Source organism: Urocampus carinirostris, chromosome 1, assembly GCF_059441175.1.
Source record: "Urocampus carinirostris isolate Australia breed hairy pipefish chromosome 1, RoL_Ucar_1.0, whole genome shotgun sequence".
Lineage (NCBI taxonomy): Eukaryota > Metazoa > Chordata > Actinopteri > Syngnathiformes > Syngnathidae > Urocampus > Urocampus carinirostris.
The window spans coordinates 75,275,631-75,302,604 of NC_142349.1; the positions used below are offsets into that span (position 1 = coordinate 75,275,631).

Consider the following 26,974-nt stretch of genomic DNA (forward strand, 5'->3'; position numbering starts at 1 on the left):
AAAGTCAATACGAACGAAATGCTGAAAAAGAACACTAGGACCGGTCTTCATTTGAGCTGTGAAAAGTGACGGGTCTCGGGGACTGGCACGCTGAAAAATCTAGGGGTCCCAACAGAGAACTATGGCTCCCCGAAATTTAGGCTGCGTCCCATTCTTCGCACTTTCACTCGCTATGTGCCCTAGTCACTCGGTTTGCGCGTTCACGTGAAAATGGGGTGTGTCCCGATACTCTCAAGACCGAGGCAGAAGTGCCCTCAAACCATGTCGTAGCCACTTCAAGACCGAGGGGGCTCTCGACCTCACTTGGCGGCGAAGTGACTACCCAGAAGGCTTTGCGAATTCTCAATATCAACAAACATGCCCGAAAAGGAACCGCACAAATGTAAGTAGTTTTCCACAACCGCGCATGTATTTGCAACAAAATGTATTGAGATATCTTAGTTAGACGTAAATGCAATAGAAAATCGTATTTTCGCGTTAAAACACGAACGTTGCAAAATCGCTACTTTACGAAGTGCACTAATCTACCAAGGGAGCTGGCAAAAAAAATCTTCACGCTACAATCTGTAAAGTAGGATAACTGTGCAGAAAATCACGGTTCAGCCCATCCCTGTTTTTATCTTAAACGAGTCGTGCTTTTACATCTACATGGAGCATAGTCAGAATACCGTTCTGGACATAAGCCCTTGTTTACTGCACACAATTTCGGGTGTCGTGTTTTATTTACAATACGATTCTTTCATGTGAGATCAGAATGCATTAGTTTTCATCATGCATTATGAGTAATGTCTCCGAATTTCACGTGGAAATACAGTTGAAACAAATTACTATCACATAGTCCACTGCCTTCTCTGTAAACACATATTAAGTAAACGAATTACCTTCTCAAAATGGTGTCCAAATGTGGAGACAATTCTAAAGCATATGTGATGCTGGCCAATAGAAGGCTCATACAGCCATAAGAATAACATGTCCATTTTGTCTATCTATTCACTATCAAATAATTATCCAGAACACATCCTATAATTTCCTGTCTCACATCAACTTGCTGAGCATCCTATACACAGTTGTTTTTGTACAATACATCAGCATTAAGTAATTCTTGTTTTTTCCACCCAACCTAAAGGCCACTGTAGATCGTCCCGTGGAAGAGCTGGTCACCATCACAGCTACCACGCCATCCACACCAACGGGCACGTCGTTGGCATCTTCTAATCGGGCGCCAAACCCCAAATCACCCAGAAAAAAAAGGAAGCACGATACACTCCTTGACTTTTTGATAGAGGAGTCTGCCGGAGTGAGGAAAAGGCTCGAGGAAACTGTGGCCAAAACTGAGCGGTTCCCGTCCTTTTTGGGAAGCTCGTGGACAAATTTCCAGAACAGTGACATCCCTGCAATGTTTCCCTTTGTTTTATAAAAGGAAAATATATTATCAAGAATTCAATGAAGTTCCAGTTTGTGTTTTCCAGCTTCATGGAAGTCTTGGTATATTTTTGTTACAATTTGTGACACATTATTTATTTACTATTGTGTATTTTGGCCCAATGTGAGTTTGTTTTCTGAAAGTAAACTATTATTTAAACTGGAGTGATTTGTAGTTGTTTTCTGTCCAACGATCACATCGTTCACACACAGTATCTCACATCATTATGAAATAAACCACCAAGGTGTTACTCAAAATAAAGACGTTTATTGAATAGTAATGCAGAAAAGCACAGGATGCAAATGTGGGTCTGTCTTCCAGAGCCTGAAACATGGCTTTTGGGCAATTTATTCCATATGAACTGTGGACAATTCTGTGTACGGTGGACCTGGGAACCCTGAAGACCCGTGACACCACACGGTAGGACAGACCGTGGGCCAGACAATACACGTGGATCAGGACCTCCAGCCATGGCCCTGTTCCCTCTTTAGCAGCTCCTGCAGGGCCCACATAACCTTCTTGCTCAACCTTAAGTCCTGAATGAGTTTTGACTTCACATCGAACCATAAGCACAGGATGGGAACATACCTGTCCAACCTGTCCACGCTTATGGGACAGCCACTCTGGAACACAATAGATAACAAACAATTTAGACATAAATGTGGGCATAGAAAAGAAAAAGACCGCTTTAACTGTGATGTAAGCATCATGAAAAAATGTTGAAATGACCTTTTTATATTCAATGACAACTCTTTTGAATTAAATTCCTTATGAACTAAGGTTTTTGGGTCGTACAGGGAAGTTTGGTGACCATATTATGTCAGCTTAAGGGTCAGGTGGACTGTTCTTGTGTTTGTTTACTTTTCATCATGTCACACACTAAAGACCCCTACTATATGTCATAAAATGGCATTAAGATACTAATAAGTAGATTGCCATTTCTGTCTACACAAACATAAGGTATTATGTGAACGTGCATTGTATGTTAACTCTTACTGTATTTGACCGAACGGGTCATTTTTTTAATGAGTGGACGTACCTTGTAAAGATGAATCAGCACTACATAGCGCCGAAGCTGTCTTCAGTATAGCACATTTCTCCTCCGTTTATTGGAGACACGGAAAAGATGATGAGCTTTCAGGCAATCGGTAATAACACAGCTGTAGCGGGCATTTTTAACGTTGCACGAACTCTCCAACTGACACACTACAGGTTGAGACTCGAGTTGTTTACATGTGACGTAGACCAATACGTCACTGAGGTCTACAGCCAATTAATATTACCGCCATCTCCTGGACAGGGGTGGAACCTTGCAAGTCTTGTCCAAACCATCTCCACTTTGCACTCAACTCGCGGAGGGCACTCCTCTATCGAGGGACCTCACTGGAGGGTTCTCAGGGCCGAGTGAGAGAAATGGGATTGGGCCTAAAGTCTTATCCAGGTTGAAATTGTAAATCAGCCACAATTATATTATATAAATCTATATAGTCATTCACTTTGAATCATCACAGTTGATTGGTAATGCAAATCAGTTATCACTTCAGATTTTTCAGTTTACAAAAATATTGTACATTATACAAAATAATATTGCAGAAATATTAGTCTATACATTCGTGCAGTTTTAATCATCACAGTTAATTGGTAATACAAAGCAAGTTATTACGTCAACATTTTCAGTTCATATATTCTTCGTGGTCTGCTGTCCCGCCACAGTTGGAATCCATTATCATCTTCCTCATAGCGTCACCAGGAATATAATTGAGTCCATTTTGGCAGAAGATTCCTTTTCTTGCTAGGAGTATTCTTTGTGGATTTTCTTTCGTCGAATCGTCGGCTTCAACACGCATGTTTTCCTTGCCTCCCCGATCTTCCGAAGAATTTCTCCGCCGTTTTTTCGTGCCGGAACGATCGCCGTCGTTACCGCTTTCCGCATTGCGTTTCGACTTATTACCGACACTGAAGAAATGACCAATTTTGTGTCGATTTTCACCTTCCCTCGACGACAAGCACCACAACAGCGACGTATTCTCGAGAGATCTCGTTTGCCGAGATCAGCGAAAACTTGAACCGCGTGACCGAAACAACAATGGCGGATCTGACTGACGAAAAGTTTGGAGTGCGGTGAATCTTTGTTAAAAAAAAAGTCATCGGGTAATAATGACAATTTTGTGTCCAAAAAGTGGCGTCCCGTGGACGCACGTTGATTTGACACGATGCGTCCGCGGCAAAAATGATGCGTCTAGGACGCAGGAAAACCAGAAGACTGCTTGAAACACCGGAATGATGTGAAGATGCTAAGTGTAGCCTCTTGGTCGGCAACCACGACGACAGTAGGATGGACTGCGGTAAAAGTTGGCTCGACAAGACATTTTCCTGTCTCTGCCCGTGACCCCGAGTCAGCTGCCGCTCTCCAAGAAACCCGCACTGAAATCGAACCAAGACCTCGGACTTCGCACGGACCGTCTCGCGCGCAACCTGACCGACCTGACAAACAGCATCTGCGACAAAATCAAAGAAAAGATGGCGTCTATTTGGTGCGAGGTCAAAACTCTGTCTTTAGAAATCTCTTCCCGTATGTGTTGAATCTTCTTATTAAAGAAGACCATAAAGTTATAGGCTGAATGGGTGGAACTCTCTGGAACAATCTGTTGCCTCTTTAGCGATGCTACATAACGAAAAGGATTTTGGGGTTATTCTTTTGTGCCGCAATCACCTGATTTGGGAAAAAAAACGAAATTACAAATGTAGCGTTTACCAAACTGTTCGAATGAGTTATCTGACTCCATTAACCAAACACAAACTTCATTCTCCTAACAATGCATGCTCGTTTCTTAATATAGGGAAAATATTGACAAGAGACCGGCATTTCCGCACGGGGGCAGATTTATTTTCTTAGCCGAATTATTGTCGAATTAGTCTAATTAGTCTTGGTCAAGCCTCCCGTCTTTTTCACACGCTGGGTCATTAAATGTCTTAAATGACATCTGGATTATTGTCCGGTGGGAAATAATAAAGGACGGCTATATTTTAGAGGGCTTGCAAATCATAAAACTGGCACGGGGAGTTCAAAGTGCAAAGCCTTATCAGAAGAGAAATTCAAAATAAAATGACAAAATGGAAGAACAAAGAAAGTCAGGAAAGCAACTGTTTATTGGAAATCAAAGTCACAAAATGGTTTTCATCGGACGATGAGACGGCCACAAAGACACGCAGATTTTCGACACGTTGCGGAAAAAAAGCAACATTTAACCACATCGTGGCAGTTGGATAGGAGAAGAAAGACTTTACAGGAATAAAGTTGCAGTCAAATCAGGACACAAGAGGATGAGATCATTGAAATTGAAACTCCAAAACAAGGGCTGATGGGAAAAGATCAAGTTTATGTCGCGCCCCCTTAACATTTTTAGTTTTGGTCTCATCGAAATGTATAAAGTCGTTAAATCACAGTGAAGCACATTCGGGGGAAAATGAATCTTCAAAGAATATTCGGTCAGTTTCAATATCATATATTTAAAACCCTGGGGGGGTATAGCACAGAACCAAGAAAAGGGATTAGGATATTCTACTTTGGATAAACGTAGCCTCGGGTCAATTGCATGAAAGCAAATTAAAACTAGCCTGGCTCAGTGACTAAAAAGAGACGGACTTCCTTTCTCTACACAACTGGAACTGGTTCGACTCGATGGATTTGCCGTTTGGTGATGGTGGGTGTATACCGGACGGTAGCCGTCAGTGACAAATTTGTCTTTTTCCGTACGGATTTTCTCGTACGTGTTACGCGTCTTAAAATGCACGGTAAACGTACTTTATACGGCAAAAAGGTACAAGTATGGATCCTCGGGGCCTATTTGAGGATTCTTTGTCCCGGCTATCTACAGCCGGCTCGACGTAGCCGCACTTATTCGGTTAGCCGGAATTTCTGGATTCCCGTTCCGTGTTACAAACAGGCCATCCCGATCAAGTCCAAAACGGATAACATACTTACAATGTGTACACAAGAAATGCTCGAAAAAGAATAAAGTAAATAGAGGAACATACCGAGGACGTATCAGAGTATTTTTCATCATATCACGGGTTGAAAAATATACGAGCTAAAACACTTTTGCATTTAAAAGACATGTTTTCAAAACAAAAAGGACAATAAAAACAGGCTAGGTTTAGACATAACACAGAGTACACGAATGAGTTCACGCGGCCGTAGCTGTGTTTTTGGAAACGTAAATACGAAGCTGGGATCTAGCGGATGGCTCACTGGAATCGTTATCAGCACACGCGTGACCCTGAACTTTGACCCGACGAGCGACTGCAAACGAATCAAGAGATTGGTTTTTTCCCCTGTGTGGGTTTTTGCAAGCCCTATTAAGTGTGATTTATGGGCGATTTTTGGACGGGAAAGGTTTTTCACCAGTGTGGGTTCTTGTGTGGCTTTTCGAACTTCCTTTATTGTTGAATTTCTGACCACAAACATAGCAGGCAAAAGGTTTTTCACCAGTGTGGGTTATTTTGGGGATTTCTAAGGTACCTCTCTGGGCAAAATTTTAAGCGCAAACTGAGCATCAGAAAGGTTTTTCACCAGTGTAAATCCTTGCATTAATTTTTAAGTCTGTTTTACGCACGAATATTCGACCGCAAACTGAGCATGCAAAAGGTTTTTCACCAGTGAGTTCTTGTGGATTAAGCTTACGTTATGGCTACATTTTGGACCGCAAACTAAGCAATAATAAGGTTTTTCATCAGTGGGAATTTATCCATGTTGCTTTAAGTTTCCCGTTTGACCGGATTTTGGGCCACAGATTGGGAACAGGGTTTTTACACCAGTGTGGACTATCATACGATTTTAGATGATCCAGGTGCCTAAACGTTTATCCACATTTCATATATTTATGATCCGTGCTATCAATTTCCAACTGTTTCTCACCAGGGTAGGTTTGTGTGTGTGTGTGTCTATTCAAGCTTGATTTCAGGTTCAATCTTTGACCTGTAACTGAGCAGGCATAGGTTTTTCACTAGCCTGAAATCTGCTGAGATTTTTTTTATGTGTGATTTATGGGTCAATTTTTGACCACAAACTGAGCAGCAGGTGAGGTGTTTCTCACCAGTGTGGATATTGTCATGGAGTATCAAACTACGCTTGTATCGAAACGCTTTTCCACACTGTAATCATTTGTGACGTGTGTACTGTTTGTCGCCGACGTGGGTTATTGTGTGCTTTTTCACACTTTTTTCATGGCGGAATTTTTTACCGCAAACTGAGCAGGCAAAAGGTTTCTCACCAGTGTGAATACTCGCATGCGTTTTGGAGGATCCCCTATCGGCGAATCGTTTACCGCAAACTGAGCAGGCAAAAGGTTTTTCACCGGTATGGGTTCTTGTGTGTTTTTTCAAACAAATTTTGTCGCTGAACTTCTGACCGCAAACTGAGCAGGCAAAAGGTTTCTCACCAGTGTGAGTTCTTGCATGTGTCATGAAGTATGCTACAAAGCTGAATTTTAGCCCGCAATCTGAGCAGGCAAAAGGTTTTTCACCAGTGTGAGTTATCATGTGTCTATTTAAGTTTGATTTCCAGACGAACTTTTGACCACAAACTGAGCAGGAATACGGTTTCTCACCAGTATGGATTATTCCGTGGCTTTTTAAGTGATCTTTCTGGGCAAATGTTTGACCGCAGACTGAGCAGGCAAAGGGTTTTTCACCAGTGTGAGTTATCATGTGACTATTTAAGTTTGATTTCCAGACGAACTTTTGACCACAAACTGAGCAGGAATACGGTTTCTCACCAGTATGGATTATTCCGTGGCTTTTTAAGCTATCTCTCCGGGCAAATGTTTGACCGCAGACTGAGCAGGCAAAGGGTTTTTCACCAGTGTGAGTTATCATGTGACTATTTAAGTTTGATTTCCAGACGAACTTTTGACCACAAACTGAGCAGGAATACGGTTTCTCACCAGTATGGATTATTCCGTGGCTTTTTAAGTGATCTTTCTGAGCAAATGTTTGACCGCAGACTGAGCAGGCAAAGGGTTTTTCACCAGTGTGAGTTATCGTGTGTCTATTTAAGTTTGATTTCCGGACAAACTTTTGACCACAGACTGAGCAGGAATACGGTTTCTCACCAGTGTGGATTATTCCGTGGCTTTTTAAGCTATCTCTCCGGGCAAATGTTTGACCGCAGGCTAAGCAGGCAAAGGGTTTTTCACCAGTGTGAGTTATCATGTGTCTAATTAAGTTTGATTTCCCGACGAACCTTTGACCACAAACTGAGCAGGAATACGGTTTCTCACCAGTGTGGATTATTTCGTGGCTTTTTAAGTTATCTCTTTGGGCAAATGTTTGACCGCAAGCTGAGCAGGCAAATGGTTTCTCCCCGGCGTGGACAACGGAGTGGTGTTTCAGATTCCGCTTGAGCCTAAACCTTCTCCCACACTGCAAACGTTCGTGATATGCGTCATCACTTTCCGGCTGTTTGTCTCCAGCGTGGCTTCTTGTGTGTTTTTTCAAAGTTTCTCTTTGGGTCAATTTTCGACAGCAAACGGAGCGGGAAAAGGGTTTCTCACCAGTGTGGACAATCAGATGGCGTTTCAGGTGATACTTGCGCTTAAAGGTTTTCCCGCACTGCCAACATCGGTGACTTCTGTTATCACCTTCCGACCGTTTGTCTCCATCGTCGTGCGCAGAGTCGGACGTGTCGTCGTCATCCGTTGCCCCGGAGCTCCTGCTCGGAAACACCTTCTCCTTGTTCTCTTCACGTTCCTCTTTGGAGGCGAGACGGGCGACGGGCACCGGACACTCTCCCCGATCGTCCTCCTTTTTAACGTGATCGGGCTCCAAATACTCCTCTAAAAATGTGTCCTTCTCCTTTCTGAGACCAGGCAACTTTGTCTCCTGTTGCCAAGGAAGAAGATACTCTTGACGGACGTCTGCAGGACACGAGACACACATGAATTTGTAGAATGTATATTCACACACAAAATTTCTTTACAACAAATACATCCTTTGAGCATTTATTCAAAAAAGGAAATATTTACCAAAATCAAGTTTTACAGAAACTTGGTCATTTGTTCATTTATTATATGTTTCTCCTGGAGCGTAGGGCAGTATGGGGTTGTCACGTACACTACGTTGTTATCAATGACAATAAAAACGATTCCGTGAAAATCCTCTCAAGGTTTATATTCACATCAAATAACCCTGACTATAGCCACACAAAACATAATCATTATGAGGCCGGTGGCAGCGAGAGGGTTTCTTTTGCTGGCACGTTTTATTTGGAGGATTGTTTTAATCGCAAGATGTGACACTTTTGAAGTTGTACAAAGGACCGACAAGTCATTCTTCTTGGCGAGACCGACGGGCTGCTTTGCTATTTTACATCTTCAAAAATCTCCGATTGATCACGATGACGTGAAAATTTCTTGAAATGGTCGATTTCAAATCACTTGGCTTGAAAAATCCGGACTGTATATGGAACATGACTCTCTTCCATAATCTGTGCTGCACCAGCACATGGAACACAGGAACAGGGCAAGAGAGAGGACAAAAAGAAGGAAAATACATTTGAAAAATGAGGCAAAGCAAGAAACGTATCCTTATCCGGACTCGTTTTTCTGACATGACGGCTCCAAAACATTGCGCATTGTCCGTCGCTGACAGAAAATGTCGGCTATTCTTGTCCCTCTTTTCCCAGAAAGAAACCAGCATACATTGTTAGGAGAATGAAGTTTGTCTTTGGTAAACGGAGTCCGATAACTCCTTCGAATCATTCGGTAAACGCGTAATATCGTTTTTTCCCTAACAGCACGAATAGAATTATACCCGAAGTGAGACTAGTGGTTACGCGTCGTATGACCTCCTAATTGGGAGAAGCTCGAGGCTCCCGGCGGACATTGGCCTAAAACATTTTGACCAAAGTTCAACCAACAGTGAATTTGTGAAAAATTGGAAACAAAGGGTGGAGAAAGCGTACCGTCTTGCATCAAAGACAGCACAGAAAGAAAGAAAGAAAGAGCAACAACAAAAGGTCACATAGCCGAGTTGCTTCCCGTGGGCAGGGTCCTCATTCGGAACTTTGCTGAAAGAGGAGGTCCCGCCGGAAGGACAAAGACTTCGTCGTGACAAAAAAAAATCCACAAAGAGTCCGGCTTACGAAGTGAGACCAGAGAGAGGTTCGAGTCGAACTAAAGTGTGACATCTTTTGTTAGCTCGCGACTTCTTCCCGATGGAAGAAAGACGACCCGAGACGAGAGCGACCGCGAGAAGATTCCCAACAAACCGCGGGAAAAAGCGAGCGCGGCGGCTCCGAAGAGGAAGACAACCGGAGATCCGTCCAGAAAAGAAGACGGCGAGTCCGGCAGAAGCGGAGGAGTCGGCGCCACGGTCGGGGAGCCCAGAGCCGTACCCGGACGAGGTAGTCCTTTTTCAGGACGTTGAAAAGGCTGAAAAAGCGGACGGAAGGAGTGAGAGGGAAAACCCGAGGAACGGAGGAGCCGCAGAACAGAGTGAAGAGGACGACCGCAGTGACGCGGAGAAGCTATCATCAGCCATGAGAAAATGTCCAGCGAGATACAGACAGCCTTCTAAAACACTGACATGTGGTAGATCGGGGCAGCCCGGTATCACTCCAAAATACCGGTTTTTCTATAGCTTAGGTTAAGCTCTTGTTGGTGATAGGAATGAGAAAAGATGCGTTAGAAAAGGATAGTGGGATGTTTGGGCGCGTTCTAAGGGATGATGCGGCGGGGGTAAACCAGCAAAAGCTGTCGGGACAGAAGAGTGTCGCGTCATTCTGACCCGAGTGACACGGCCGCTCTCTTGCGTCCCGTTTCATCTGAGCGACTTAGGTGCCTAACTTGTTTAGGTTTTTGGGCATTTGGGTTGGCCGTGGTCCCAAAAAATATTGTGTTTTTTTTTTTTTTGCTATTTTTTCCCTTTTTTATTTTTTTGTATGCGTTTGTCTCGCCGTCCTATCCCTCTCGAGCGATATGACCAGGGTAGATGGATAGGTCAAGCGATTGTACGTTTGTAGATGTTCAAAAGAGTGTTAATGGTACTTGTTGAAATTGTTTATAGCGTATTCAAGAAGTATTTATATAGCAACAAAAAATATTGTGTTCCGAGTGTTTGTACAGGAAAAATGTCACAACCTCTCAATGAAAATACATTTTCCCGCCCCTAGGTGGAAGAAAAGAGTAGATATTCTAAGTGCACGATGTTATCAGTCAAGGATTTTATACATTTGACTATAAAGGATTTTATACGATTGACTACAAACGACACGTCTTCGGTTTGATGCAATACTGTGCTTTAGTTCAATGTCAGCGCAGGCTGTTTCGTAATACGTGTCGTGGGAGAGCCGGAACTCAAGGCGCGCAAACAACCGCTTGGCACGCCCACGGGAGGAGCCGAGACGCCGTCTTGCGGGGAGATGCCAGCCAATAAGAAAAAGCTAAAGGACTTCAGAGGAGGGCTTCGCACGGACTCCATCGTCACTTCTTCGGCCGTCTCCCGAGTACGCTTAGTTCTTCTGTTAGGAAAAATCAACATCCGCTCCCGTGTGAAATGTCGGCTTTCCTGGTCATTTTTCTCTCGAGAAAAGAGCGCATAAATTGTTGGATGAATGTAGGTCGTGTTTGGTGAATGGAGTCAGATAACTCACTCGAAGAATTTGGTGAACGCTACATTTTGATCATTAATACCCAGGGTTGGGTAGGGTTACTTGAACTGGATTACTTCCGATGACTTTTGGATGACTCCAATACCAAATATGCTAATAAAAGACAAAAGAAACTAAATAGGAATAAAATGAGTAGATTTTGTGCAGGCTTGGGGAGGAACGGAATACATGGAACGGCAAAAATGATGTTTGGATTTATTTTAGTTTTTATTATTTTATTTATTTAGTTTTGCCAGAGATCAAAGAGATCAAAGCCAGGAGAGAAAGCTTACCACCTGTGGTGAGTCATCATTTGATTCCTATTGAGTTTCTTTTGTCTTTTATTGGCATATTTGCTATCGGAGTCATCCAAAAGTCTTTGAAAGTCATCCGGTTCAAGTTCCCCTAATAATACCCAACAACTTATCAGATAGAGCCGCATACCAGCTCAGTAGCCTAGATGGTAAGGCGCCCGCTTTGAGACTGGGAGGTCGCTGGTTCGCGCCTCGGCCGAGTCATACCTAAGACTTATAACATTGGTAAAATGGCGGCGCCCTCTGTTGGCTGCGGCTGCATCGGCTCGCTACAACGGGTCAGGTGTATCGACATTTCGTTCTGTGTACATTGTTACACAGAATGACAATACAAAGGAAATTATTATTATTATTATTATTATTGCTTGAAAGTAGGAGATTCTGGTGATAGATTGGGTTTTTTAAACAGAACCGTATCCCGGAAGACCAGGGACTCCCGATACCCGTGATTGTGGCTTTCCTGTCAAAGACGATACTTGAAGACATGTTGAGACGAGGAAGGGGAAAGCGAGACCCCTTCGATGGAGTGCATGGGGTGAATGGAGGAATGTCCAATGGAACAACATGTTTTGGCATTCTTCATTTCTTTTTACGTTATTTCATTTATTTGTTGACGTTTGTTTCGTTTTGTGGCACATTCGTTATTCAGCACTTTTCTGTCGGTCTCGCAAAACTTTTGCATTTGTAGTGGAATATTTGATATTTGATTGATTTGACTCGAAGGGAATTTACAAATGACAGTTTTTGAACGCAATGAAGATTTTTTACAAAGGAGGCTGAAGTTCGAGGACAGGTGGCGCCGTTCCGAGGGTGGAGTGTTTTGGCCGGGGAATTCTGATAGCGGGGCGCTGACGAGAAACTTAAGCTTTGTTTCGATAAACGCTTGGCATCGTTTTGAGCCGATACGAGTTTCCTTTAGACATGGCGGCGCCTTTCGGCGAGGAGGCGGTGAAGCTGGCACCTGACCCGCCCCACGGGAGGGGCGTTCTTGACGCACCGGTCGGACGAGGTGGGGGCCACGTGGGGAGTTCCTGGCCCGCCCACGGGGGGTGGCCGACGCCCCGACGTGTGAAAAGACGGAAGACGGAAGGAGAGACGAGAAAAGAGAGATGGGTGAATGAGAGGGAGGCTCGATGAAGTCTAATTCGACAATAATTCAATAGAATTCACTGAGTTCAATCTCATCTCATTAGCTGTACCGCTTATCCTCATTAGGGTCGCGGCGGAGCTGGAGCCCGTCCCAGACATCTCCAGGCAGTGGACAGGGGACACCCTGAACTGGTTGCCAGCCAATCGCAGGGCACACAGGGACAGACAACTCACTCAGTCACACCTATGGACCATTTGGACCGACCAGCCATCTCATCTCATCTCATCAGCTACACCGCTTATCCTCAGTAGGGTCGCGGGGGTGCTGTCGCAACAATCATCGGGCAGTGGGCAGGGGACACTGGTTGCCAGCCAATCGCAGGGCACACAGAGACAGACAACTCACTCAGTCACACCTAGGGACCATTTGGACCGGCCAATCCACCTGAAATGCATGTCTTTGGAATGTGGGAGGAAACTGGAGTGCCCGGAGGAAACCCACGCAAGCACGGGGAGAACATAATTGGTTAAATACTTGAAGAAAATAAATCTGACCCCGTGTGGAAATACCTATCGTCAATATTTTTCCCTAAATGAAGAAACGAGCATGCATTGTTAGGAGAATGAAGTTTGTGTTTGCTTAACGGAGTCAGATAACTCTTTTGAATAATTTGCTAAACGCTACATTTGTAATATAGTTTTTCCCCAACAGGAGCCATGTTTTGTTGACCAGCTAAGGCGTCCTGTTGGAGGGAGGGACGGATGAAGAATGAAAGACGAGAGACATACAAGAAAGCGCGCGAAAACAATATGACACGTGTTAAGATGCAGACAGAAAGGATGAAACCACGTTCAACCAAAGCACACCGGACTTATCATTGTCCCCCTTGAAGTGTGCAAGACAATGGACTCCTTAAGCCCAAAATAAGAAAAGAAAATCTTCTAGAAATAAAAGTGACCCACCTGCTCTGTTGATCACAACGCGTAGCTGCTTGCTCATGCTAACTGGCTTTAGCCGTCGATCTTCTCGCTCGTTGTCTTCTTCAAGCTCCTCGTTCACATTTCCTTTCCCAGTCCCGCACATTTTAGCCACTTTTAGAGTCACCGTTAACTCTTTTACAGAGTTAAAGGCAGTTAATTGCGCACGCGACTGCAGCGGAACGCCACGAACAATGGCGGAAGTAGTGGGTCACCTTCTTCTTCTTCTTCTTCTTCTTCTTCTTCGAATAGTTTCGCATCACTTTGGCGCATGAGCGCCACTTAACGGCAGAGATCTTCGGGGTTTGAGATGAGTGCTTCGTGTTATGGAAGCCCAAAAGGGACACCATACAACGAATCAAAGGAACATTCGATTGGGCTTGCCAGTGTTTGAAATAACGTCTATCCGGACGCCCGCGGCCTGTGTCTTTTACATACACAACGTCTCTCTCTGCCCGGGTGGCCGACAACTTTTTCAAGAAAAAAAAAAAACATCTTTCGTTTTCTATTTTTCAAATCAAACGTTTGCTTTATTCCGATTTCGATATCTTCATTCGGTTAGGAAATTTCGGTTCGTTTGGGAATTTGCATACTCGGCAGCCAATCAGAAGCCCGCATCGCATAACTTTGTAGTTCCGGACTTTCCCCGGCGTTATAAGGTCGCTCATTTGCATATCATTTAGACACACAGAAAAATGGAGAAGTAGTTAGGAATCGAGCCAAAACGTCAGCCCCAGAAGAATATTCAAAGGAAGCATACAAAATGGATGACGCTACAAAACGTTTTTTTGGTTTGAACAAATTTATTGACACTAATAACAGAAAACAATCATGACAATCTCAACAGTAATTAAGCACATTCACAATATTATATTCCAATATGACGTTTTTAACAGCAAACACAAAGTGAGGTTTGAACAACCCTTCTCGAAAATCTTATTAGCAATCAAGCATATTCACAATTTCATTATTTTTTTTTAACTTACATGAAAAGAATGGTGGAAAGAGGAGTTCACGTGGCTTGGAGCAAACGTTGCATGAATGGAGATGAGTAAACACAGGTCCATACTGATGGTGGATGGAAAACATACACGCTATGAATGTTACAAGTAGATTTATAATAGACATCATTTTAAAGTGTTGTTTTGTTCTATATTCTGGTGATAGATCCTTAATACTTTGCAAACATTTTTTGTTGTTGTTATTAGTCGTCTGGGGGCCCTCCAAGAAATCTAATCATACCAAGAGCAGATTTCACTCACGTCCTCCATGTGATGTTGTTACAAGGGAAAGAGACCCCGCCCACAACGTGGGCGTAATTTATTATTCTTCAGGGAGAAACAGCACATATGAGCATTTCACAATAAATGAATATAAGATTGATAAACGTACAAGAGATGCAATTCGACTGATTATTGAAACGTTACTTCATGTGTGTGTGTGTAAGATTGTTTTTATATTTAGGAATAAAAAAAACAAGCTAATTACCTTGAGACAGAAATTCAAGAGATTTACATTGAAAACCTGACACGACTAACGGGCAGACTTCATCTAAGCCAGGGGCCCAATTAGGCAAAGGAAATAGACTGGCTGTGTCTTTATTTTTCACTCAAGATGCACTTATTCCCATTTTTTCCTCAGAATGGAATGATTCCATATTTATTTACCCGTACTACTTGCTCTACATAAGGGCCCATTTACTGAGCCTTTCAAGGTTTTTTGACTTATTTTTTTTTTCGCTTTTCTGAATTTCAATATGTTGCACTTTGAAAAGATCTTACGATGGTTTCAAGTCTGTCATCTGAGATTGTTCTTCTGAATAAAACGTCCGAGTGAGGGCTTGCCCAAGACTGGTGATTCCATACTTTTTGCTAGGGGTTCTACGTCTAAACCACAGGTGTCAAACAGGCGGCCCGCGGGCCAGATCCGGCCCACTAAGGGATTGAATCCGGCCCGTGAGACAAATCTCAGAGAAGCGCAGGAGAAAAACAAGCTGCAGGTTGAAATAGGTCAACTTGATGTTGCCAAAGCCAGGTGCCTCCAACAAAGACACTGTACTTGTATTTCTTTCTCTCTCTCTCTCTTTCTTTTCCACTCCTTTTCTCCGGCTCTCTCTGGGTCTCTTTTTCTCTTCCTACGTTGCTCTTTGTCTCTTTGCGTGTCTTTTTAACTTCTTCACGACTTTTTATCTCTTGTTTCTCCCTGTCTCTCTCTTTCTTTCTTTTTCCCGCCCTCTCTTCTTTTCCCTCCCCGCCTCTTTCTCCTATTTCTTTATCTCTTTTTCTTTCTCTTTAATCTACTTGTCCGGCCGCCGATAGTTTGTTCTATGGTGTGGCCCCCGAGTTCAAATGAGTTTGACACCCCTGGGCTAAACAATAAAATAGACGGTCTTTTCCTATGGAGTATTCTTCCTTGAGAAAAAAAGAAATGAATGGGAAAATAGACAACATTTGTTCAAATGATGTTGGTTATTTATTTTATTTTCATTTTATGAACAAGTTTGCAGTCAGGTAGAGACATAAAGATCACGTTTGAATACTTGGGACACTCGACACAAAGATGAAATCTTTAAAACAAAAGAAATCACCAAGTCAACTCGTGATATCTTGGCTTTTAGGTAAAACGTAAATGCATGAAGTTGTTAAATGGTGTTTGGGTGAATCTCAATCTTCAAAGAGGGTCACCAACTCACAATCCAAGATTAGGAAATCCACATTCAAAGTCATCATGCTTTGATTACGGGTCATATATGAAGACGTCGTAGATTTATTTAATTACGATCAGATTTAAAAGAAAGCTTGTAAAGAGATCTTCTTGGTTAGGTCCACTCAAAGAACGTATACCTTATGTGTACACACGAGATGCTCGAAAAATACTACCGAAGAACAGACAATCCTGGAACATACTGAAGATACAATGTAGTCATTACTTGTATTATCCATCATTCCTATGATATGTTCTTTATATGTTGGCCTGGAGAGTGATGGGGCTCCACCAGGCTGTACTTATATTGTGGAAACAGCCCGAGCAATTTGCCCCACCCTATATTACACGAGACGCAAGGAGTCCTGACGTAGGAGGGAGAGTTCGTGTATTGAAACAGGAATCTCCAAGTCTCTCCTCGTCTTCAGAGACGGGCGGCCAACTATATCCCAATACAACATCGGTATTCGTTTTCGTCCGTCCCCCGTGCACGTGTACATGCACGCCACCGGACAGTGTTTTGTCATCTTTAACATCACTTCCATGAACTGTTTGGAGTCGGTTTGACCCGGCCCGCTCCCTGCCAAGAAATCTTGGCAGGACGAACGCCAGTCTTTCGTGATCATTAATAATAATATTCGCCAACATTTGCACTCCGGGTAAACAAGTTGGAATTTCCCTTTTTTCTATCCTAATGCGTTCCTCGTGCAAGCCGACTCCAGACGATCCACAACTCTTGCTCAAAACACACGAAAGGAAATGGTACCCCTACGACCCTATTGGCTAAGGGAATCCATGATCATTAAATAAAAGGATCTGAGCTTCAAAATAAATGAATTTGAAAAAACATTTTCAAAACCGGCACAATAATAAAATAGGCTTAGACATGTGACTGACGTCAAAAGTACACAAACATAATCTATTCTCACAGGCACCGAGTGATCCTGAGGTTGACCCTGGCTTCAAAAAGTTTGGCCACAAACTGAACAAGAAAATGGTCGATCATATGTGTGATGTTCTTGTGTAGATATTTAAGTTGGATTACTGGGTGAATTTTGGACCACAAACTGAGCGGGGAAAGGTTTCTCACTAGTGTGGGATCCTGTGTGGATTTTTAAGGTTCTTTTATGGCAGAATTTTCGTCCGCAAACTGAGCAAGAAAAAGGTTTTTCACCAGTGTGTGTTCTTGTGTGGCATTTCAAATGTACTCCCCGGTTGAATCTTTTGCCACAAACTGAACAGGCAAAAGGTTTCTCACCCGTGTGGGTTCTCGAGTGTGTTTTTAAATGTGAAATTTGGGTGAATTTTTGATCACAAATGGAGCAGGCAAAAGGTTTTTCACCAGTGTGGGTTCTTGTGTGGCATTTCAAACTTGCTTTTTCACTGAATTTTTGACCACAAACCGAGCAGGGGAAAGGTTTTTCACCAGTGTGGATTTTTGAGTGTCTTTTGAGTTGGGCTTTCTGAGTGAATTTTTGACCGCAAACCGAGCAAGCGAAAAGTTTTTCACCCGTGTGGGTTCTCGTGTGGATTTTTAAGTTTGATTTGCGACTGAATTTGACGCCACAAACTGAGCAGGAATACGGTTTCTCACCGCTGTGGATTCTTGTGTGGATTTGCAAGTTATTTTTTAAGCTGAATTTTAGACCACAAAAGGGGCAGGCAAAGGGTTTCTCACCAGTGTGGACAACGATATGGCGTTTCAGATTATGCTTGTGTCGAAAGGTTTTTCCACACTGCAAACATTTGTGATATTCGTTATCGGCTTCCGATCGTTTGTCGCCGTCATTGTGTCCAGAGTCGTCGTTATCTGTCGCGCCGAAGCTTCCGCTCGGAGACACCTTCTCCTTGTTCTCATCGTGTTGAAATTCGGAGGTCGAACGAGCCCCAGTCACCGGAAACTCAATCGAATCTTCCTCCTTTTTAACGTCGTTCGTCTCGAAATACTCAGCTTCCTCCTTTTTGACGTGATCGGGCTCCAAACCATCTTCCTCTTTTGTGACCGCGGGCAAGTTTTTCTCCTGTTGCCAAGGAAGAAGATACTCTTGACTGACATCTGCAAGACACAAGACAGACATGAATGTGTAGAATCTCTAAAATCCCCTTATACCATGTTTATCCTGGAGTGCCACACGGAATGGTGCCAAGTACACCAAGTTGTTATCAATGACAATAAATGGAATAAAAGCCCTCTCAATGTTTATCTTCACGATAAAAAAACATAAAAATGGTCCGGTTGAAAACTTTGCATCTGAAAAACCTAACACTCTCCAAAGTTTTCGTCATGGAAGACAAGAAATAAAAAGGATGTCCGCAGTACATTATGCTTCTTTAGTTAAAACTGGAAAATAACTACTCATTCCAAAAAACTCTTCAGCCACATTTTCACATTTTCATATTGGTGATATACACTTTGGGACGGCATTGAATGAACGAAAACCTTTATTTCGAACATTAAAATAAAAACAGGACAAAAACGATGAGTCGACAACAAAATCCTGTTGGAAAAGGGTTAGATGCTTATTTTCCCTCCCCCTTTATCTTCCCCATTAAATACATTTTACAAATCATCCTCTCCTATTATGTCTAATAGAAGAAAATCTCATGGATATACTTATGACACAGGTCAGATAACAATCATTATAATAATTACAATAATCACAGATTTGATACACTCATCTTCGTAGTAGCCATCCCTCAACGTCATCATGCGCATAATGTCACTGCGGCAGCAATGATAATAACAACAATCAAAATCAACATCATATTTATAATAACAGTTCTGATATCATAATAGCAACAATAACGCAGTATTTCCAATCTCCCTCATATCCCATTTTCTTCATCCCTGTTTTTTGTATTTCAATTTGAACACGTGGATAGTTGGACATTGTTTGATCACAATTTCCAACTCGTTCCAAAGTTTGACTCCGCACACGGACACACACCTACTTTTCCTGGCGGTTCTCACCTTTGGGATTTTGAATTGACGACAGCCCCTCGAGTTTTAATTTCCCTCTTTCCTAATGAATCATTTTTGGATGTTTTCTGCCACTATGTTTTTGTTGACCTTAAATAACAGATGTGAATGGGCGGCCGTAGCTCAGGAGGTAGGGCGCTGGTCTCGGGATCCCAGTTCGAATCCCGGCTCGAAATGTCCTCGGGTAAGACACTGAACCCCTTATACCCGCAATAAGCAGGTCAGCGCCTTACATGGCTGCACGGCCGCTATTGGGAAATGTGAAGCACACTGTAAAGCGCTTTGGGAAGCCATTGACTTGAAAAGCGCTATATAAAATGCAGATCATTTTATGTGAAGTGAAAAATGTTATGAAATCATCCAATTTGAATCATTTGGACTGCATGAATAAAATATCGGTACGATCCCGATATCCTACCCTGTGTATGGTTCTTATTGCACGTTTTTGAAGGATCAAGAGGTCTACAGTTCGATTCCTGGCTCCTTCGTATTATATGTCGAAGTGTCCCTGGGCAAGACACCGAAGCCCTAACGCCCCCAATGAGCAGGTAGGCGCCTTGCATGGCTGACTTCTGATTGGTGTGTGAGTGTGTGTGTGTGAATGGGTAAGTGTGAAGCACATTGTAAAGCGCTTTGGGAGCTCTTCATTGACTTGAAAAGCGCTATAGAAATGCAGACCAATGTCAGAGATTGCCATTTTAAATGCCAAGCTGCCATATCCTGAACGCTGGATGACCGGCACATCCTGGAGGCGGTCAGAAACCTTCCATTGAAATATATTTGTATTCAATCATTTTTCAAAACTAAGACTTGAACACAAATATGAAAAAAAAAACATCTGATTGGGTAGAAGTATATGCTGAACATCATGCCATGAAGTTATGTTTTTGGTTGGATAGGGGTTCATAGTGGTTTTTAGTTCGACTCTGTTTTATTTTGAAAACACAAGTTCTGCCTGGGCAAGTATAAATAGCTCTCACACATTCATGTGAAATGCGTTCACTCACAGCTTTTTTCCATCTTGGCAACATTGCTAAAATTCACCCTATGCTGTCTCAGTCGGATGCGGAGATTATTATTCATCCCGTCTCGATGATAGTAACGCACTACTCTCCGGTCTCCCAAAGTCCAGAATCAAGAGTCTTCAGCTGGTACAAAATGCCGCAGCCAGGCTTTTAACTAGGACAAAAAAGTCCGATCGCATCGTGCGGATTTTGGCTAACATGCATTGGCTCCCTGTTAGCCTGAGATGCGATTTCAAGGTTCTCTTGGTATTATACCAAATCATGCATGGAATTGCTCCCTAATATCTTTCAGATTTAAGTCCCCCCTATGTTCTGGTCCGGAACCTTTGCTCTGAAAACGCCGGTCTACTCGTGATCCCAAGAGCCAAGAAGAAATCCGCAGGTTTGAGAGCATTCTCCATTCGGGCCATGGTACTGTGGAATGCTCTTCCCCCTGAGATTGGATCTGCAACCTCAGTGGAAATGTTTGAATCTAAGCTTAAAACACACTTCTAATCCTTGGCATTCGAATAACCTCTATTTCATGTTGACAATATTTGTGTATTATTTGTTACTGCAACATCCATTGCAGCCTGGTCATCCTGGAAGGTGGTCCCTTCTCAGGGTTTCTTCATTTTCCTCATGTTGAGGTTTTTGAGTTTTTCCTTGCCCTCATGTTGGTTCCAGCTCAGGGGATGGTGTCATAATAGTCTGTAGTTTGCAATAGTCTTTGCAGCCCTTTGAGACTCTTTGTGATTGAGGGCCAAACAAATAAACAGGACTTGACTTAGGTGAAACACGCTCATTGACAGTACTGAGATGGAAACATAGATGACGGTGAATTGTTTACATAAACATATGTCAAACGCTTTTACACGTTTTTTTATTTATTTAACAAGAACAATCGTTTCAAAAGTGTGTGAGAAGGCGTTTGACGTTTACTTATGAGTATACTTGACCATCATCTATGCATGCACCTCAGTACTGTGAATGAACGTCTGTCACTTAAGTGGAGGACATTTTTGAGCAGTGTATCCGAAAATATTGGAGCGGTACGTGTGTCAGCTTTTGACGCGTGTTCCCCTTCACTTTTGGTGTGAGAGCCAATTCTGAATCAAGGCCCTCACGGCACCCCATACACTTCCAATCATTAACCTGGTCATAAAGTAGTAACAACATGGTAATAGCATATTATTATACAAATGCATATCAAACTGGGAGCCATTTACACTAATAAGTAACCTAAAAGTAGCTCTCAGCTTAAAAAAGGTTGGTTATCCCTGCTGTCACAGTCTTGTTCCACGGACAGACTGAGGAGATCATTTCTTCCTCATGCCATGAGGCTCTTGAACTCCACCCCAGAGAGTAAAAGCCCACATGAAACCATATCACCACACTGCATATTAGCCTATATTTATTACAGTGTGTATTTTATCTAAATACTCTATATCAACACGTTACATTGGGTATTGATGTATTATATTCCTTTGACTTTATTATTGTTTTATTTTCAACACAAGGATACTGCAGGAAGTGGGAATTTTCCTACCCGGATGATTCAAGTATCTCTATAAAGCTATGGAGCTCAATTCTGATGACTGATGATTTAGCTTTGAGCTAAATATAGCTAGTGGCTACGTTTTCATCCCTATAAATAAAAAAACAGATCTACCTACTTCTTTACCCCCTGTTAATTCGCTAGATGCTTTACAAGATAACATATTTGGTGAGCTAGTTTACTATGTAAAGCTATAGAACTCAATGACGCTAGCAAGTAGCTGGTGGTAGAGAGCACTAGCTAGAAGTTAGATCGACCAAATGGACTCCCCTTCCTAAAAGCGGCGTCAAGAATATGAAATAGAAAAGTAAAAATATATTAAGTAAATTGACTTCGGGAGCGGAAAATAAGAAAATCAAATGTTGTAAAAACGAAAGTGAGCGACTTGCTCCTTTCGACTCACCTTGTAGCTGCTTGCTCATGCTAACCGGGTTTAGCCGTCGATCTTGCCGCTCGTTCTCTTCTTCAAGCTCCTCGTTGAAATTAGCTTTCCCTCTGGAGTACATTTTAGTCGCGTTTGAAGCTCGCCATGAAATGATTCGACGGAATGAAATGGAGCTTTTCCACAAGGTTGGAGGGAAACGCCAAGTAGGCCCCGAACAACCTTCGAGTGACCCGGAAGAACAAAGAAAGTGGGCGGGGCTTCACTCAATAGCGTTTCATTCTTCATTTTTTTGCATGATTATTTTGATATATTTGATCAAGCATCTTCATATAACACCATATTGATTTTCACAACATGGAATTGCAAAAAATACAATGACTGAAAACTATTAACGCTGATCTATTCGATTTGGTTTGGTCGGTAGAGCAATGATATCATCTTATCAAGGGTCAGTTTTAAAGTCCCAATTTCCGTGGGAAAAAAAATATTCCTTTTCTTTATACCTCTTGGTCTACGATTGAACTTTAAGAAGTGTAAAGCCATTGATAAATGACCTATAATATATACCATGAAATATCTGGGAGCGTATACTGTATAACAAAAGAATCCAATTCTGAATTTGGAAAACAAAGTAAAAACCAGGTAAATCTCGATTGTTCTATGGCTTCAAAGGGACATATCTATTTTTGGCCCAAAAACGATTTGACTAAAATAGATGATCTACATGTGTGTGCTTAGCATTCTCCCAAGCAATTCCAAACAATACCATCAAAACTATCAACCAAATGCACTTAGAAATAGGTGCAATCGATTTGGACTGCTTTAATGGAAGACGGAAAATAAAAGGGATTCAGAGATGGATGACCAATAAACCTTTGTTCTGGTGAATAAGGGAAACTGGAGATAATTGGACGGATTGGTCAAAAGGGAAGACCGTGCAAATGAGAAAACATTTCACTTGGCCAAAAGCCACAGTGGTTTGCTCGTCACCTTGTTAAAATGATATGGGAAGAACAATTCGATATAAAAAGGAATATGAAAAATCCAATGTTTCCGGTGACTCTCTTTTTCGGAAATAATACAGCCTCGACAGTGCCACTGATAGGACTAGTTTATGGCGGCAAGACTACTCGGTGAGAAGTCTTCTTGCGTTTGAAATGTCATGAACAAATACTAGACCCAAATTTGATTGCCAAATTGATATTCTGGCCCCAATTTTTGGGGGGTCGTGAGAAGGAATGAAGGATTTTATATTTTTTTGATTTGACTATAAGGGATTTAATATAATTTCATACAAATTACATTAGTTAAATGCAGTGGGGATTTTTCACAGGGAAGGCTTGGGGTCAGTGCGGCCTAGACCAGAATGATGTTTACAGAAAACAGCAAGAACTGGGACAAGGGCGGACCCCGGAGGAGCCTGTGGCGCGGGAAAGGAGACATTGTTTGGAGAAGTTGTTCTGATAAGCTTTCTTGTTGTGAGTTTCCTTTAGACGTGGCGGCGCCTTTCGGCGAGGAGGTGGTGAAGGTGGCACCTGACCCGCCCCATGGGAGGGGCCTTCGTGACGCACCGGTCAGACGAGGTGGCGACTAAGTGGAGGCCACGTGGGGAGTTCCTGGCCCGCCCCAGGGGAGGAGTCAGCACGCCTCATGGGGGAGGGGGTGGGGCTGACGCGCCAGCTTTTGAAAAGACGTGGGCAGAAGAGAGAAGACGGCAGAGAGATGGGAGATCGTGAGAGGGAGGCTCGACAAGGACTAATTAGACTAATTCGACGATAATTTGGCTAAATTCGATGGAATTCACTTAGTTAATTGCTTTAAGAAACTTCTAGGGAAACCTTTTTGACGTCAATATGTCGGCACAGTGTGTTTGGAGCGTTTCAGACGTTTCTCATAATATTACTATCATTAATAATAGTAGTTGTCGTATACGGTAGTTGATTGTGCCTGCGCAGCAGATGAGTCTCCAAATAGAGACGTGGGTTCGGATCCCACTTCTGACACCATGCAGGGGTGTCAAACTCATTTGAACTCGGGGCCACACCATAGAACAAATATTGTCTCGGCTAATTTGATGGAATTCACTTTGTTAGATACTTGAAGAAAATAAATCTGCTCCTGTGTGGAAATGCCAGTCTCCTGTCAATATTTTCCCTAAAATTAAGAGAAGAGCATACATTGTCAGAAGAATGAAGTTTGTGTTTTGTTAATGGAGTCAGACAACTCATTTGAATAATTTGACAAACGCTACATTTTGTCATGTGTTTAATTCCTAACACTCCATATCCATTTTGTCACAAAACTTGAGGATTTCCTTCCATTTCTTGGCAGCCCTTTGAGACTCCTTGTGATAAAAGGCGTCACAAATGAACATGACTTGACTAGATAACTGACAATAAATGACACATTTTAGTATAAGAACAAAGACAAAAAGGTCCCAAAAGCAACAATTTATTGCAAATAGAAGTAACGAAATAGATTTGCCGACGAGAAGGCGAACACTTCCACGACAATCAGACGGTGGAGCCCGTGCACGTTATTTACGTATTGCAGAGACAAAAATCTTCACAATTTAATGAAATAACCGTTTCAAATAAGAAAAAAAGACATTATTTCAGGACTAATGTTGCTGTCAAATCACGACACAAAGGGATGATGAGATTGTCATGAACCGGAACAGAACCCAAATGCGTGACGTTTCTCACACAAGCCTTTTATTTTACGGGAAATGAGGAGTCATGCGCGTTAGGCAGCGATCTGGCGGGGAAGGATAGGAAGCCAGAGGCCGACCAGATCGATACCAATTGCCCGAGCAGATATCGGCCGGTTGGGGTCGATACCGGACAGGACGAGACAGACAGGATTGATATCGAAACAGGATATCGAAATTAAACACGACAACCTAGACGGGATCGTAAACTGGAGAGAATAATAAACAGGACAAAAATAGACGGGAAGAAAACTGGAAACCTATATTGAACAGGACAAAATAAACGGGAACAATACCGGACGGGAACTACCGACAGGAAACAGGACTGAGTCAGAACCCACATCTTGCGGGGCAGAGGTTTGTTGAGGGACTGACAAAGGGAGATTGAGAGCACTGAGATTAAACAGAAGGGAAGCCAATCTGTCACTGCAGCTGGCGCCACACGGGTGGGGCCAATTGGGCGCCATGGCAACCGTGACAGAGATCACTGAAACCTAAAACTTTAAAACGAGGGCTGATGGGAACAACTCAAGTTTTCTTTTCACTTCAATACTTTACACAAATGGTAAATTTCTAAAAAAAAAAAAAAAAAAGAAAATCAATCAAACAAACAAAAGGAACTCATGACATTTTGATTTTTAGTTCGATCTGAACGTATGATGTCGTTCGATCACAGTGAATTGCATTCGGTTTAAAATGACTCTTTTTGGATATCCGGTCACAAATCAATTATTCAATGTGATACAAAATAATGAAATCCACATAAAAGTCATGTTTGGATGACAGGTATAAAATATAAATATTGTGGATTCATACAATCACAATCAGATTTTTTTTAAAAACCTTAGGGGGTTATTGCACGATACCAAGATGAGGGATTAAGCCGGGATAGATTTCATGTCTAAATTGAATGTGGCCTCACGTGGGTTGCATGAAAGCAAGTTCAATTTAGCCTGGCTGAGTTACTATGGTGATTCATGCAGTTGAAATGAACCGGTGCGCATAAGTACCCGACGTTGTTTTTTTCTCATCAATAGCGCTCGTGTAGCCTTTTTTATTATTTCTTCTTTAAATTCATCAAACTTTATCATCAGGAGCTCGTGTTTAGCGGCCGTAAACGATCACGGGCGATACTTTTCCACTTCCACATCCGGGATTGTGAGACGGATCCCGGGGTTTGATTCGATGATTCCGTAAAGGTACATTTATCCCGACTATCTACAGATGGCTTTTCATCCCGACTCGGCAATCGTGCAACCCGTTAAGCCAGACTAGATCAAGCTGAGCTTATTTCAGTTAGCCCGCTTTTCTATATTCCGATGTTGTGTTATATCCCCCCTGTAAAGAGGCCATCTTGATGAAGTCAACTCAAAAAGTTCTCAAATATATTTACATGCGTCTACGAGGGACTTTAAAATGACTCCGTAGATGTCAAAAATTGAACACACTGAGGTTATTTCATAGTAAATGAAAAATACAAGCTGCACCGCTTCTGCATTTGAAAAAAAGGACAGTTCTAGTCCTCGGACAACTGTTGTGGCAAACAGACTTGCACTTGTAGAATAGAGTTGCATACATGTAGAAATGTAGAAAGATTGTGGTAAATAGACTTGCATTTGACGTCAGTAAAAAACTCAGTTCGGGAAGTTCTTGGCAGACAGTTGAGTCTCTGTATACACTGGGCAAGGAACGAAAGGTCTCTGTATACACTGGGCAAGGAACGAAGATCTCTGTATACACTGACGTCAGACTGTTTGGAGAAGCCATCTCCTTGTCTCCTAATAAGGATACAAGGAGATGGCTTGAACGAGAAAAACAAAATTCCTTTAAGTAATACGTGATACAGGACCGCCTTTTGGGGTGTACTCAATCGAAGCCTAATCGTCACTACCAGCTTTAAATACATTGTCATGTTCCTAGCTCTGTGAGATCTTCATTGACGAATCAATAAAGTTGTATCTCCCTCCACGCGGCTGGCTCCTGCCCATCTTTATCCACATATGAGAAGACTTTTCTCTCGATTATCGAACCTCCAAATTTCTCCAACATTTCGACAACATTTAAATGGCGCCCAAAAACGTGGATTTGGCACTTAAATAAACAGAAAAGGGAAAAGACTTCTCAGTGGAACGGTCTCAAATGAGCGTGAGGTAAGGAAAAGCTTTTTCTCTCCTTATTTCG

General features: G+C 42.5%; 2 protein-coding genes, 1 long non-coding RNA gene and 1 pseudogene across 4 annotated transcripts in view; 1 reads left to right on the forward strand and 3 right to left on the reverse strand.

Moving 5' to 3' along the window:
• LOC148376920 (uncharacterized) overlaps positions 1 to 26,974 on the reverse strand; it is a 224,495-nt pseudogene that overhangs the window by 113,375 nt on the left and 84,146 nt on the right. The gene's annotated exons all lie outside the window — the stretch shown is intronic.
• Positions 4,556 to 13,678, reverse strand: LOC148376932 (uncharacterized). The gene is made up of 2 exons (XM_088351288.1): positions 13,439 to 13,678; positions 4,556 to 8,340 (listed from the first exon to the last, which is right to left on the reverse strand). Exons 1-2 carry the CDS (start codon positions 13,557 to 13,559, stop codon positions 6,584 to 6,586), a joined length of 1,878 nt encoding a protein of 625 aa, XP_088207414.1. The 5' UTR covers positions 13,560 to 13,678; the 3' UTR covers positions 4,556 to 6,583.
• Positions 15,903 to 22,303, reverse strand: LOC148376933 (uncharacterized). The gene is made up of 2 exons (XM_088352132.1): positions 22,102 to 22,303; positions 15,903 to 18,212 (listed from the first exon to the last, which is right to left on the reverse strand). The coding sequence occupies exons 1-2, from the start codon at positions 22,202 to 22,204 to the stop codon at positions 17,188 to 17,190; spliced, it is 1,128 nt and encodes a 375-aa protein (XP_088208258.1). The 5' UTR covers positions 22,205 to 22,303; the 3' UTR covers positions 15,903 to 17,187.
• On the forward strand, positions 26,415 to 26,761 carry LOC148376934 (uncharacterized). The gene is made up of 2 exons (XR_015852650.1): positions 26,415 to 26,458; positions 26,490 to 26,761. It is a non-coding gene; the product is annotated as an uncharacterized LOC148376934 (long non-coding RNA).